Below are 15,452 nucleotides of genomic sequence, written 5' to 3' on the forward strand. Positions count from 1 at the left end.
GTTTGTAGTGGACCGATGGGGAGATCCAATCCAATACAAACCAAACGAAACCAAACCGATCCCAGCGAGCGGAGCAGCGGCGGGTGGCTAGTGGACTTGGTGGACATGGTTGGTGGAGGAATGGAGAGATGGAGGGGTGATCTTGTGGACTTACGGACTGGCATTAACCCAGCATGTGCGGATGTGGATGTGCGAGTTTTCCAGATCAGCGGATCTCCCCGCTCTGTGTGAATGGAACCGTGAGTGTGTGTGCGAGCGTGCCAAGATTTTATGAATGAAATGATCGACAGCTGAATTGCAAAATCGTTAAACAACGAAAAGCTCCACTCGCTCGCGCTATAGATATTAGATATTTGTTGCTGCTCTGGGTGTCCATTGATCCAACAGGTCGTCCATCCAATCGCATCCCATCACTTCGCATCGCAACTGATCATCACGATCACGATCGCAATGATCATAATCATTTTAAGCATCATCTGTGGTCGACGTCAACGTAGCGCCGATGGAAATCTAATTTCTCTTAATTATATTGCCAGCGATCTTGCAGACTTAATGAGTGTTGATTAAAATTTCGCTGCTGCTGTTGTTGTTGTTGTAACCCCATGATCTGGCTCGAGATTTATGGCCATGCATATAAAGTTGTATATATATAGCCGTGGATGGCCATAGATTTATTTGTGATTTCCTTCGCTGTCAATTGATAGTTTTGGCAAAGATTTTATGGGAGTTCGTTACGGAAAGAGCTGATTCGTTGGCCAGTCAATTAATCAATCAATCGTTTCAGTATTACACCTCTTTGGAGGGGGGAATTACTGATTGCAGAGTTGCTGATTTGTAAAGCCAACTTTTCTTTAGTCCATTTATGTTTAAAAATCTGCTTAAAATCGTAGAGCTTTGCACATGAACTGTCATAATTTGTAACATCATTAAAAATGGAAGAAATTGGAAGCGTTTTGCCATAATTTGCATGATTGAAAAGATGAAAGAGAGAAGTAAACATATATGGTTAACCTTAAGTGCAGGCTCTACGTCATACATGCCACATATAGGCCATATAACCTATACTTAATGATCGGCTCAGATCAGCAATCACTTGCCTAAACATTTCCTTTCATAAAACACTCATAACATATCTTTTCCGAAGCGTTTTTGGAAGCATTCGCTCTATATATAGAGTGCCGATCGCGAGTACGAGTATGTCGATTGCACTTCAAACAGTTGCCAAAGTGTCTGTTTGATATCAGACATTCGGCGATGCCTTCCGTTGCAAGCGCGGCATGTTGCACGTTCCTCCCCGATCCCCAGCTTATTTCACACCTTGTGGGCATTAGTACGAACCCCGCAGCACACCCCCTAACCCCCTAACCCCACCACACACCACCCGCTATTAACAACCGAGTGCAATGGCAACAAACACGGGAGTCGAGCTCTTTGATCTTTGATCCAAAAAGAAACACCATCACAACCCCCACCCCCCAAAGAATATCCCCAACCCCCAAGACAACTCATAATTAGGGGAAGAGGCGGGCAGGAAGAACAATCGATAGCATATAGTACATATATAGCATATAGATAACCCCCACCGATCATAAACTTTAGTTTTTGTGGGATATTTTGTTCTAACATTTTCATTGGGCCTTTTTCCCCAGTTTGTCGTTTGATGTTTTCCCCCAAAAACGGAAAATAAACAATGTTTGCAACCGGGAATTTATTGTGCCAAAAAAATAAAAAATAAAAGAACTGCGTTCATATAAATCGGTTTAGATAATATGGTATTCGATGTGGTAGTACACACAATATATGTATATTGGTAGTGTGTTTGTTTGTTTGTAAACATTGACAAGTTCCGTTGAAGTTGCGATTGCAGTAGTTGGAAAATTTGGTAAATTTCGAAAATTGAAAATGCCGCGCTGTCTGTTTCGGTTTTTCTCAGCTTTTACCAGCTTTTTATACATATATATACATACATACATATATCTGCTGTTTGTGTTCTTTAATGTCTGGGCGTTGTTTTTCTTGTTGAAACAAAATACCCATAAAAATTTGAAAAACACCATTTTTTTCCGCCGTTATTTGCTGCCTTGAATTCGGTTTCCTTGGAGCATATTAAAAATGAATTTATTTGCTTTTAGCCAGAATAACCAACCAATTCGGGTATCTGGGACATACGATTGATCTCAGTTCCGTTTGGCATTGTCTTGCCTCTCTTTCGCACCCAGTGCCGGCATAGTGCTCACCCGCTCGCACTCGAAAATGTGAGAGTTTTCGTTTGATCATCAAGTTTATGGCTTGCAATTGTTATTGGGGATTTCCACCGATTGACTTTGGCCTGTCCATATAAATTTGTATTCTCCCGTTGATCGTTTGCTAAATAAACATTTTTACACGCTGCTGCTAGTGTGGATGGAAAAAACAACAATAGCCGGCGATAGCTGCCAAACGTTTCTCACTTTCGAGTCAAATAATTGCGGCCATAAAGTTATGTCGGATACATATATGTACATACATACATATATATATTGTCTGTTGGTAATTTTCATGTTCTCGGAAGTGCATTTCAAGCGGAACATTTCGTAGAATATTGTGTAAAACATACTTTTATCAGCACAATTTTGGTTAAATCAAGTTACAGTGTAAAAGTATGCTTGCACTTCTTGCTTTTGGTTTTTTGGTTGCAGATAACCAAGTTGGCACAAAAACACGTTCATAGTTAAGCATTAAAAAGCGCAAAAAATTACAGCACATCTTGAAATATGTGTAACTTGCATCACGAAGTACAACTCTAGAATGCGATCCTTAAGTTTCCCAAGATCTTCACTAATATCTTATACAGATCTTGTCGATCAAAATCTCCACCGCACACTTAAAGCTCGGTCAATTTACTGGATTCGTTGTAAACTATGAAAGCTGATGTACCATTGTGAATAAATGCAATTAGACAAAGTGTCCGTCCATGTCCGCCCACCATCAATTTAGAGAACAATTAAACAAGAGATCTCGAAAAGGAGGCTGGTGAATTGGTTTTGTATGTATGTTGTGAGATTTCCATGGGCTAATTGAATGAAATTAAAATTGAAAGAACCAAATTAAAGACAGCACTTGGCGACACAAACTGCGAGATAGGGGAGCCCAAGCTCGAAATGTTTCCTAGAAATTCCGACTTTATCGGCCGAAATGAGTCATGAGGCAACCATGGCCTATCTACTATTAGTGAGTAATACATATAACATGTGTACATAGTCTAAACACAACTATCGCTGGGTCAAGCTGTCTGAGGACTTTCGAGGGCTACTAGACAGCGGGTTGCCTTTGTTATCAGCCATTGGGTTTCACTACCTGTTGCAGTGACTCAGTCCAGTTCGAGAAATCCAGACAGCGGCGGCGGCTCCCCTTCGAAAAATCAGCGCAGAAATTATTGAAAGGGGGAGACAAGATCTCCGCGCGGCTTGAGAAATATATTTTTTTTGCCGAAAAAAAAACAAAAAAAATAAAAAACAATATTAAATGGGGGAAAAAAGAGAAACCGAACAGAAGGAGCGAATTTTGGACTGATTTTTCCCACGCCACAGACGCCAAGCGAGTAGAGTCCTTGATGGTCCGCAGATTCAGTGGCAGTGGAGGGGGGGAGGTGGGGGTCAAAAGCCGCCAAAGGACGCAACAAGTCGGACATGACCGCAGCGAGGAGAGGGTATGCGCGGCCTTTTCGGGGATCATTAGCAGGTAAAAGCTGCAGGACACAGACATATTGTGTGTTAATCTTTCAGCAGTCGGCACTCGGCAGTCTGTGTGTGAGTATCTGTGTAATTTGAGTCTTTTTAAACAGCCCATTTGGAGCGCAGAGCATTAATATATGTTTGCATATGAACTTGTGTATTCGAATCTGTCAAAATAACACAGCGAACAATTCAAGTTCAAGTGCGTGGGAATTTTATTTTCTGCGAATTTCGCTTTCCATCCTCACGATGGCACACAAAGGACGTTCCAAAGGGTTTGAATGTGAAGAAGCAATTAAAATTTTATATATTCGGGAATGTTTAATTAAATTAGGAAACTAACATTTGAAGTTGTTAAGGCGTAATGTTTTGAGTGCAATGTAACTGGCAATGTATCATCTTCTGATTGATATTATTATTGCAATAAACCAATTGAAGACCCTTCACTTTCATATCCTGCTCAAAATTTCACTCTGTTGATTTTGGGATTTTCTTCGCCGTTTTGCACCCTTAATCCCTCTTCAAATGCCATAAATATAATCCGCTTTATAAATCATCCTCTCGTGCAGTTGGCTAAATAAATATTCCCATAATTATGGAACACACCTGAGGTGCAACACTTTTCATGTCCATTGAATGTCGAATGGGGGCTACTACCGACTGCCTACCTACCAACCTTTCAAATTGGGCAATTAATTTGCGTTTCCCTGCCCTTTGCCGACCATAAAAAAATAAAAAACAACCAAGGAGAAAAGGAGATGGGATGGGGAATCGGTCAAATTGGGTTCGATAGTTTTGCACCCTGTAGACGTGACGCACTGCATCTCCACGCATCTCGAAGAATCTCAACTGCAGCATGCAACTCACTCACACACACAGTCGCACACTCACACATGCCATTTAAGTGTTGAGTGTGTAATTTTATATTTCCGGTGTAGTAAGTTTCGTACGACAACTCCTCGCTTCTTTCTCCTTTTCCCCCCCATCTTTACCAATTTTTTTTTATTTTTTTTTTTTCCACCAGGGTCGCAGCTCTCTCGTCTTCTTCTTGTTAGCCAGCGCACTTCTCTTTTACACTTGCTGCGCCCCCTCTCTTTCTACTTCTGCTGTTTCAGCTGCAAATGTGCAACAAGAAGCAGCCGATCGTCTCGCTGATTTTTTCTTATATGGCCTTTTATTTTTGTTGTATGCATTTTTTTTCCTTTCGAACGTCGTCGACAACACACAATTCCTGCAATTATTTTTATATCGAAAACTCCCCCCACACACACACAGAGACACACACACACAGAGACACTCACTCCCCCTTTTGAAGAGCCCAACTCCAAACTCCTCCTGTCATGCATACGTACATATTTATTTATACTCGAATGTGTATTTTGTCGTAATTTGGCTGCACATTATTTGATTTATTTGCTTTCAATATAATTTTCAGTTGGCCTGTCCGTCTTCCATTCTCTTTCCATTTTTTATCCAGAATTTTAAGTTTGTTTTCCTCGTTTTTTCCTTTTTTTTCCCGATATTAAGGAAACTTAAGGTGCATTTACGGAATTCGAAGAAATCTTGTGATCTCGAGAGCTTGCAGACCGGAATATACGTTTGCGCTTTAAAAGTTCTTAATCAAAAAGAAAATATAAAAAATGTACTTTTAAAAAACATATTACTTATGCATTTATAAAATATGTTTAACTTGAATTATAATAAAATACATTTGTTACTTTATTAGATTTATATATATGATGTTGCAGGGTATTTTGTGTTCTTAAGCAGACCGATGCATTTTGCGGCTATGCTTTTTTTATGTTGACAACATTTTCCAAGAACTTGTCACATTTTGCCTCTGTTTGAATTTGTATTTATTTAATTCCTCTGATGACGCCCCTTTTATTGACTTAATTTACGATTTAAGCACTAAATGAGAAGCGTTCATCAAACCCACACACTCGTATACAACTACGTATACCTACGTATATATCCTCACATACAAATTCTCTGACAATCGAAGTTAAACTGTTGGAATTTCCATCAAATTAGTTGCCTTGTTTGGCCCGAGGTGCAAATCGTTTATGGCCGACTGCATGTCAAAGGACCTTCGAAAGATGGTAGCACTGCTAGGAGACAGAGGACTCCTTCAAAGACCTACATATACCACAAACGCTTTCATTAAATTCTAAATGTATAAAGGTACAGTACCGGGTATCGATTGCACTATATATTTTGCCATAATTACACCGCCATCACTGGGAATCTGCTGCCTGCCCATCTGGTCTCGATTGCATCTCGTATCTTTTCGCCTACCCAGCAGCCCATCATCGAGACCGCCCAGGCTAGTGGAAGGCGGAATATTATACAATTTAATAGAAGAGCTTGGGCAGAAGAGCAGCCCACCTCCAGGGATCCAGAGTTGAAGTCGAAGTTGGTAATGAAATATCTAACGACCGGAAGTCAATGGCAAATACTTAATAATGTTGTTCGCTGCCTTTGTGGTTGCCAGTTGTTGTCAGTTGTTGTCAGACTTTCGATGCCTGCCTTTTGGCTTTTACTACACTTGGGGAAAGCATTTCTTAAATATATTTTAGGCCATCAAATATTGTTAAATATTTAACACATCAAGAGACTGCTTTTAGAGACACTTTATTTTAATAAAAGTTTCAATTTCACACTTAAATTCTCCACTAGTTTCTAGTCAGTTTTTCCGGTGCAATTTCGCTTGGAAGAAAATTGCGTGCCGCTTGTTGCGCCTTCAGGTGAACTGAGGCAAGGTGGAAAGGTGAACGCTAAGTGTGCGCTTCAATTGCCTTTGATTCGATTCGATTCGTTTCGATTCGAATCGACAATCAGGCACTCCATTAAAATTGAAATTTCTCCGGTTATCGCATAACGATAACGATCTGATCACAACAGGAAACGGAAATAGAACTTCACTGTTCTCGCTTACGCGCAGAAATACGCCGATCGCTTTCACACATTTTATGAATGAACTTACTTGGCGGCACACTCGATGCTCATATGTTATCGGGAGGCAGGTCTGCAGCTGATAAGATGTAATGGGTTCAAAAATAACCTGCACTAATAAATTTCAGCTAGCACTTCTTTCGAGTCCCATTTCTAGGAATTGCGATAAGATTTCTCCACCCTCGTGTGCTAATTGCGCAATTACTCACACTTTGAGATTGGCACGAGTCCACCCACGAAACGCAAACAACCAACACAGTGTTCAATCTCCATTTACGTAGTGCCCGATGAACTAAGACTAAAGTGGGTGCCTGGTACAAAATGGTCTTATATAGATTGCCATTTCGTAGCCATAACGTCTAGCATTAAAGGGATCTGTACTTGCAATGCACCAGCTTCCCTTCCGTGGACTACGTGACTTCAATATCGCCGTTGAGTCTGAGTCTTTACTCGTAGCAAATCTAAAAATAATCGCGAGTTTATTAAAAAGTTGACTGGCATAGCTCTCGATTTTCTCAGCTTTCCTAGTTGATAAAGATGAAAACAAGTGGTTAGTAATGTTTCAAATATTTGCTTAGATTCTTGTTCCACTATAAGTATAGAAAGTCATAAGCTTATGAGTAAGTACTCCATGGATTAAGCCTACCTCCACTGCAGAGATGCATATTTATCAGCTAAATCAAATGCCACCCAGCGCAAATATAAATATTAAATAAATTAAATGAAATTAATCAGAACTGAAGTAATCCGAGGCAGCTCAAGGGGAATCTCAGCTAGAATTAAGACACCATGACGTGTTTGTGGATCTGGATGTGGATGTGGATGTGGATCTGGATGTGGATGGGTCCATCTCGTGATCTAAGAAGACAGCAGACAGACGGGCGGTGCTTGGAGCTTGTTGCTTGGTGGTCGGCGTGATTGACCCATTTCCAAGTGGAGCTGCAAAAAGTGAGGCAACTAGGAGCGAACAATGAACACCTCGTGTGATTGTGATTACCAACCGCAGCGCATCGACTGGAGTGGAGTGGAGTGGCTCCAATTGAAAGATCCCTGGCCATGTGTGTGGCCCAGAGGTCCACAAAGGTGCGCCAACTTGGATGGTTGGATCCCCTCGTCGACTTTAGACGGATCGCATAATGAATTTCGAACACGCACAGACGTTTTGTAATTTCGAGTTGTAAGTGCTGGGCTTTGAAGTGCCTCGCGTCTACTTCTACTACCGACTACAAGTCATAATAATTGTTATAATACATATGTATGCAATGCCAAATATGTACGGAGCCCATACTCATGGCTATGAGAAGTCATTTCTTTAACACGCAGCCCACCTTGGGACTGAAACATACACTGAAAGAATTGAAAAACTTATTCTATGGGTTAGGAAGTAAGCATGTTGATGTTATATAAAAAGTAAAAAAATAGAAAGGAACTGAAGATGAAATATGTGTATATAGTCTAATAGTAATGCTTAATATCATTTCATTAACTACTTGAAGATGCTAGATAATGAAATGGATTTCTCTGGATCATTTCTGACAATCTGCCCAAGTAGATTAGTTATTTTTTCCGGTGCCGTTCAGGTAAACGTCGTGGCGTAGATAAAGCCAAAGGGTTTCCCCTGCATTTGTCGCCAATTATGCGGTTTTGTGATAATGACCAAATGATCTCCCTTCCCCTTCCCCTTTCCCGTCCCCTTTCCCTTCTCCGTCGCCGTCGCACGTAATTTCAATTCATTCATAGACGTAAAGCCGCGGAGTCAATGCTTCGCGTCCCGTCTCGTCTCGTCTTCTCTCGTTTCGTATCCCATTCATAAATTTACCTGGTCGCGTAGTCATCATAATAATAGCTTTATCTTATCCTCCTCTCCTTAGCCCTGGCCACCTTTTCTCTCTCTTTTCCCCGCTGGCCATTCGGCATCTAGCCATCTCGCTTGCACCCTATCAATACATCGAACGGAAGCAGCGGAAGCGGCCTCTGTCGACGTCGACGTCTCGATCGATTGTTGTTGTTGTTGTTGCTCCTATCGCCTGAGGTATTGTATCTTCGAAATACGAAGCGTTCCCTTACTACAATATCGGTGTCTTCTTCTTTTTTGTTGTCTGGAGTTTCTTTGGAGAAGAATGCGCGTGTGAGGCAACACAAGAAATTCATTCATAAATTGCCTGTGTGCCTGGGCATTTTTTTTCTTCGAGTCATTGCAGGGGGCAGAAACATGAGTAGATTTGCCATATGTGCTGCACAATCTGGTTAAAAAATTACGAAAAAGAAAAAGATACAAATTATGATCAAACAGGAAGATAGGAAGTGCACCAGAAACTCAAAAAGCAAGCCACTTACTGCAATAGGATAAATAAAAAATACATATAATAATTTTTAAAAACTTGTAAAGTTTAGTTTATTTTGTTTTAAGGATCACAGTTGTTCTCTGCTTTCAATTTCATAGTTATAAAAGTAGTATTCTCTATCGAATTCATTTGAACTCTAGATCTTTTTAGCTTGTAATTAAACAACTAAACAAGATTTATACTTATTTGTAATGCCGACTTTTTGAAGCACTCTTCTATGTGGCGCACCTGTTACACCCTGTATAATCGCACATTTGGTCACCTGTTGCTAATGTTCCGAAAAAGAGTGCTGCCTGCTTTATTTGTGTTTGTTCTCTTTCTTGCATTATTTTTTGCTTTAATTTTTTCGTGTGTCTGTGTGTTTTGTTATTTTTTTGTCTTTTCGTTGCCTTTTTGCCTTCTACTCTCGGCTAAACAAACAACCTGGCGTTGTTGTTTTACTAGCTGTAGTTGTTGTTGCTCTTGTTGTTGCTCTGATGATGGCCGTTTCCGTTCCAAACACACACGCACACTTCCACTCACACACACACACACAGACGCCGCCGAGAGAGCGCACGCACGCACACACACGCACACGCATCGTTTTATGAATGAATTCCAGTTCGTTCCGCAAGAGGGTTTCGAGATTTACGAGTTCCGTTCCCACTTGTTGCGCTCTCCGGCGCTCTGTCTCTCTTCGCTTCGCTCGTTTTGCTTAGGATATGCAGCTACAGCTACGGATACGATCGTTTCGTTTCAGTTTGGTTTCACAAATCCAGCAATCCGATAGATACACAGAACGAACGACGAGCGAATTACAAAATATATTTTTCCGTTTCGTCTTTTGTTTCTATCTATTGCATTAAAAATAAGAACAAATTTCAATAAATCTCAAGAAAGGAGTCCGTGTGTGTGTGATTGTGTGTGTTTGTGTGCATCTGTGTGTGCTCTGTAAACCCGTTTGCTAATGCTGACAATCTGTTAATGGCTAAATGGTGCTGTGATATATGCAATTAACGTTCAATTACCACAATTAAGGCGCGACAATTGCACGCCCAAGATACATTCGTATCTGACGGATTCGAGCGCTGTGAAAGGGTCGCGACTTTCACTGACATTTCGGGTCAAGATTGTGCCGCACCAATCAATTAAGATCAATTGTACGATCGCCGTCCCCCTTTTTAACCCCTGACACCCAGTGCGTAAACAAACACTACATACTACATACGTTCAACAAGATCTCAATTGGCCCGACTATGACCAATGAGTGGATCGATTGGAATGACAGTCGGATGCTGCCGCCGCTGCGGTCGGCAAACTATAACCACCACCACCAGACCTTCTTGCCCAACAATTATCAGTGCTTTACGGGAAAATTCCACCTGAAGGGCCAAAAGCTGCAGCAGCTGACCACCAATCATAGCAAGCTCAAAGGTTCGATAAAGTTTACAGTCCGCTCTTTCATAGTTTCTTATCCAAAGCAAGTTTTAAGTTCTATTATAATGTTTCTCTAATGCTGTGATTGTTTTTGTGTTTTACAGAAGTTCCCACCACCTTGCCACCCCTCACGCCGGGCACCAATCGCAAGGTCAACGAGGTACTGAAGGCCTCCTTCGCCTCCTGGGAAAAGGAGGTGCAAAAATACAACATAACCAAAGGTAAGAAAATATATAGAAAGTGATTTGATAGGTGCGACTATAACTTATACATAGTTCATAAAAATCTGAAGAATTCGCGTCTCCGTCCAATTCCTTGTTACAATTGAGTTACATTTTTCTAAATCATCTTCCTCAATTCCTGCTGACCGCTGAATCTTTCAGCTTGAAGAACGTAATCTTAATTATCCTAACTAACCGTGAACTATCAATTGGAGTTCCGGCCCGAGTGCCAATGAATATTAATAGTTTCCCACAGCAATAACAAAGTGCGCTCCCACGCCTAATTAAGTCGCCACCGAGCTGGAGGCATTAGAAAACGATTAATTTCCATCTCTCTATTTATATATACATATATATTTCTATTCCTATTTCTATTTCTATTTGTACTTACACTCCCCCTCAACGCTTTCTTTGTATTATTTCCCATGCAGATCCGCGTGAATGGACGGAGGAGCATGTGATCTACTGGCTCAACTGGGCCAAAAATGAGTTCTCGCTGGTCTCCATGAACCTGGACCCCTTCTACAAGATGAAGGGCCGTGCCATGGTCGATCTGGGCAAGGAGAAGTTCCTGGCCATCACGCCGCCCTTCACCGGCGACATACTGTGGGAGCACTTGGACATCCTGCAGAAAGGTGAGTAGAGTGTAGAGTACGTGAGCCGAATGCCAGTGCGCCGACGGCAAAAAGAGTAAGCCCATAGTAAGAGCCATAAACATGGACACGACTGGCGCCACTAACGAAATTTACCTGCCCCAAAGAGAACCAGGTGGCAAACGGGGCAAACCGAGGCAAACCGAGGGAAACTGAGGTAAACCCAAAACGGAAGCCTGTCTAACAAAGTCAAGGAGTCCATCATGGTGGCTGGGGTGGCTCTATTGGGTTGCCATGGAATGGGCGGCGGTGTGAACCGGTTCTCTGACCTGTTGAACAGTCTCACACCCTTTATATTAAACTTTTTTTTGTACTTCTGAAGCTTCCTGTCCAGGCTGAAATTCGATTTGAAGTACAGGTCGCAGTTAGCCCACACTTAAAACAAAAACAATGTTTTCCGTGAATTTAAATAGAAAGTTTAAAGCTTAACACAGATACATTTTCTCATTATTGCACTAAGCTAAGCGGATTTATAAAAGAGATTGTAGAAATGCAACTCGTTCTGTTTGAATTTGCTTATTTGTATACTATAAAGTTTGAAGTTGAAACTCAACTGTATGGTTGGGGATGCCTGTAGAAAAAATAAACTCATTTGGACAGTATGATTTTTATAATTTATTGAGTTTGGCCCGCTCTTAGTTTGGGTAAAACCCCATTAGTATTTGTATGCAACTAACTCAATTTGTTGTCCACCTTTTCACCGAACCCCTTTTGCCATTTCGACAAATTTCAGATTGCGAGAAACCAAATGAGGACATTGTCCATGGCAATTCCTTTGAGTCGGCCACCACGGCCTCGGTCTGTGGATCGGACCACCAGGTGGCCAATTACCCCACCGAGCCGCCCGCCAACAGCAACAACAACAACAACAACAACAGCAGCATCAACAGCCGCCTGTCCATGGATTATGTGACGTCGGCGGGGAACAGTGATAACAAAAACTTCCACCGCGCCACGCCCCACTCCCACAACGGTAAGTGAAGCAATCCGAAAGATACTAATTTGGGCGTATTCATAAATATATACACACACTTAATTGAATCGAAAGTGAATGTCCTTCAGCGATGAGAAGGTGAGAGGCTTGAGTCGTAGTAACCGTCGTATGTAATTCCGTTTCCGTTTCCGATTTTTAAGTAGTACATCTTATCAATCAATACGTATTATTTCCTTCTACAATCAAATGAAGTGCTTAGAAATGCAGAACTTCAAGTGAGACTTCAGCAATTCCAAAGTGCTTGCTTATCAAGCCACTTACAAAGTCGCCTTTTTCGTGCAGCTAATTGCCCCTTTGAGGAATCTATTCAAGTTATTAAAATGCTTAAATGCCCCATTGCTAAACATCTTATCATTAACTAAGCATATGACACTTGGTATTTCATTGAAATTTCCTAGAACTGCGAAGCCATAAACTTTACAGATGCATGACCTATAAAGATATGATGTGGGGGCTTGGTTTTGCAAAATAAAAATAGTTTGCAATTGATAAGAAAATTGCCTAACTGCGCCGTAAACTATTCGTAGCAGATTTCATTCAGTTTTCTTTTCATTTGGCCAAAGACTTTATGAATGGCCCAAATCATTCAGCATTCCTGAACGTAATGCCCCCACGTAAAATTACACACAATCGATATTGATATTGAAATTACAACGATGGATGGGAGATGGATATGGGAGCTCATTAAGCGATCACTTTTATTTATTGCACATCCTCCATCCTCCGCACCGATTTGGCCAAATGATGAACAGTTGTTTGGCATGTGTTTAGTGCATCCGGCGCAAGACTCTAAATCACGAGCAGATCCATAACTAAATTCAAATTGAGAGCCAATTTAAACAATTCATTTGCACAGATACAATGTTTTTATTATATCTTTGGCTTCCTTTGCGTTGATATCTGTGTCTTATGGGGGGATTGCAGTCTTTAGTGTATCTGAGTTATATTTCTGTGATTTTAATTTATTTATGTGAAATTGAAACGGAAATTAAATTTTAAAACAAATAGCGGCCTGTCTGACGGTGTGAGCTTGGCGCCAGCGTAGGCAGCATATCTAAATATCTATTTAAATTGTTTACATATTCAATGGCATGAGGGGGGTCTTGGAGTATGAGGAGCAGGAGGAGGAGGAGGGGTGGAGTCGACGCCAGGGCACAGCTTGAGATTGAGATACATTTATTTAATGCGTCGCCGTACAAATTGGAACACAGCAGCAACATCATCACCACCGCTGCTGTGATCACCATCATCATCGGGCTGCATTGTGCTGCGTTTTTGTGCTGCGTTTTTGTTTCTCCAACGAAGTTGCAGTGTCAAGATGATGTAGTATGCGATACACATTTCTGTCTTATTATTAATCAACTGACCCCCAGCATGGACACGTCGTCTGCACTTTGTCGATGCTCCAGAGAAACCACGACCACTCCTGCCATTCCAATAAATTAATTGAATTTATGGTCTTTGACACATTATGACCATAAATGTTCAAACATTCACATATTTACATATCCCAGTCGCAGACGTGTGCGCGGCTAATGAAACAATCAATTCAATGGCCAAGTCAAACATAACAAACAAGAGGCACTGCATATTTTTTGGGACTTTTAAATACTCTTTCTTCTAGTTGCTTTGTAGAGTGATATGATGCTTATGAGTCACGCATGAAGCTTTCATGACACATTCTAAAATATTTGTTTAAAATTTAGAAAGATATTATTTTTCTGCATAAGTTGAACTAACTTGAGTAAAATTCCCAAGATATCTCCTAGTTCTTAGCACAACCCAAAAGTCACCAGCAATGTCATAGTGTGATTGGACACATGTAAGTCCAGCACGATCGTTTCAGTGGCTAGGCTCTGGGCATCAAATTGATTCAATCATTCGCGTGGTTGTTGTGGAAGCAGCCCCTGTTGTCAGCATTGTTATTATTTCAATCTTGCGGATAAGCCACCGTCGTCTGGGTACCGGACCCCGTCCACCAAAACCCAGATAGTCATTGTCCCTGCTCGGCCCGCATCTACGGAAATTATGCGACTCCAATCGGATTGGATGGGATCGGATCGGATCGGCGTCCAGTGGTTTGTAGGCTGGTTTTCTTAATTCGTTTCGATTGTCTTTTTGTCAGTCATTAATTTGCTGCATTTGCATATTATTGATGTTTTTTTTTGCCCTCCCCGATCATTTGCATACAAGTAGTGTGGCTTACTCTCTCTGTTTTGTGTGTGTGTGTGACTACGACGACGAGGGCTGTGTGAAAAATTGATTGACCCCAGCTGGAGAGGATTGCTATAGAAGATTGCCGAGAGGGGTCTTTAAGTCTGGGATCCTAAGTGCGTGACTTGTTGACACTTTTAACCCGGCTCCTGGCACTTAACTCCCAGGCTAGGCTCCCTGCGACAGGCAATTATGCAGATGAGTGCCCTGCGTTTATGGCATCCAGGTGTGCCTACTTGGCTTAAAAGCAAACCAAAAACTACAAAAAAAAAGAATCAAATAATAAGCAAAGCCTTCACAACTGGGCCTTAAAAGTCAGTCATTAAAAGTAAAAACAAATTATGATTAATTACACACATTAAGAATCGAGTTCATGCCTTTGGCAAACGAGTTTCCAAATCTCCGAAAATAATAAAAACAGTGTCATGAACACGCTTCACTTTTGCTATGGCCAACGAACTGAGTCTTTTCCCATTTTTACTGTGTATTCTTCATTTAATTTGACCCTCCCACTGGTGCAACACCTACAAGCGAAATCAACGAAGCGCAAAAAGGCTGAAAATGTTTCAAAGTTTCATCATCGCTTCAAGATTCACGATTCACGACGAGGGGGAGTTGAATGTGGTAGTTGAATGATTTACGGTGTTGCACTTTAACACAGCCGGAATTTATGCAGAAGTCGGTCGGGTGGCTATACGTTATTTGAGCACCCTCTTAAATATATATTCCTCCATTCATATGGAAAGTATGTTACGTTTAAATGGTCCCTGGCAATTATTTTCATACGCATTCGATCAATTTGCAGTATCTAACGCTTAGTCAGCGGGTTAAAAATCTTTGCGCACATCGCAGATACAATACTGCACAGATACATATGTGAGCTGGTTGGCTGATTGTTCGACGGACTATAGACTATAGACCTCATCATGACCAGGGTCTTT

The 15,452-nt window shown here is 41.2% G+C and overlaps 1 protein-coding gene across 2 annotated transcripts in view; it reads left to right on the top strand.

Moving 5' to 3' along the window:
• The window catches only part of LOC122622632 (ETS-like protein pointed), a 58,628-nt gene that overhangs the window by 23,280 nt on the left and 19,896 nt on the right, over nt 1-15,452 (top strand). Inside the window, exons 1-4 of one of the 2 annotated variants that reach the window (XM_043801221.1) lie at nt 10,249-10,426; nt 10,534-10,650; nt 11,082-11,285; nt 12,037-12,276. In XM_043801221.1, the coding sequence (XP_043657156.1) occupies nt 10,249-10,426; nt 10,534-10,650; nt 11,082-11,285; nt 12,037-12,276 (739 nt within the window). Of the gene's footprint in view, nt 1-10,248; nt 10,427-10,533; nt 10,651-11,081; nt 11,286-12,036; nt 12,277-15,452 lie in introns of those variants that run through there. The other variant, XM_043801220.1, reaches the window with a different exon arrangement.

The sequence above is a fragment of the Drosophila teissieri genome, chromosome 3R, assembly GCF_016746235.2.
Source record: "Drosophila teissieri strain GT53w chromosome 3R, Prin_Dtei_1.1, whole genome shotgun sequence".
In the NCBI taxonomy this organism is placed as follows: domain Eukaryota; kingdom Metazoa; phylum Arthropoda; class Insecta; order Diptera; family Drosophilidae; genus Drosophila; species Drosophila teissieri.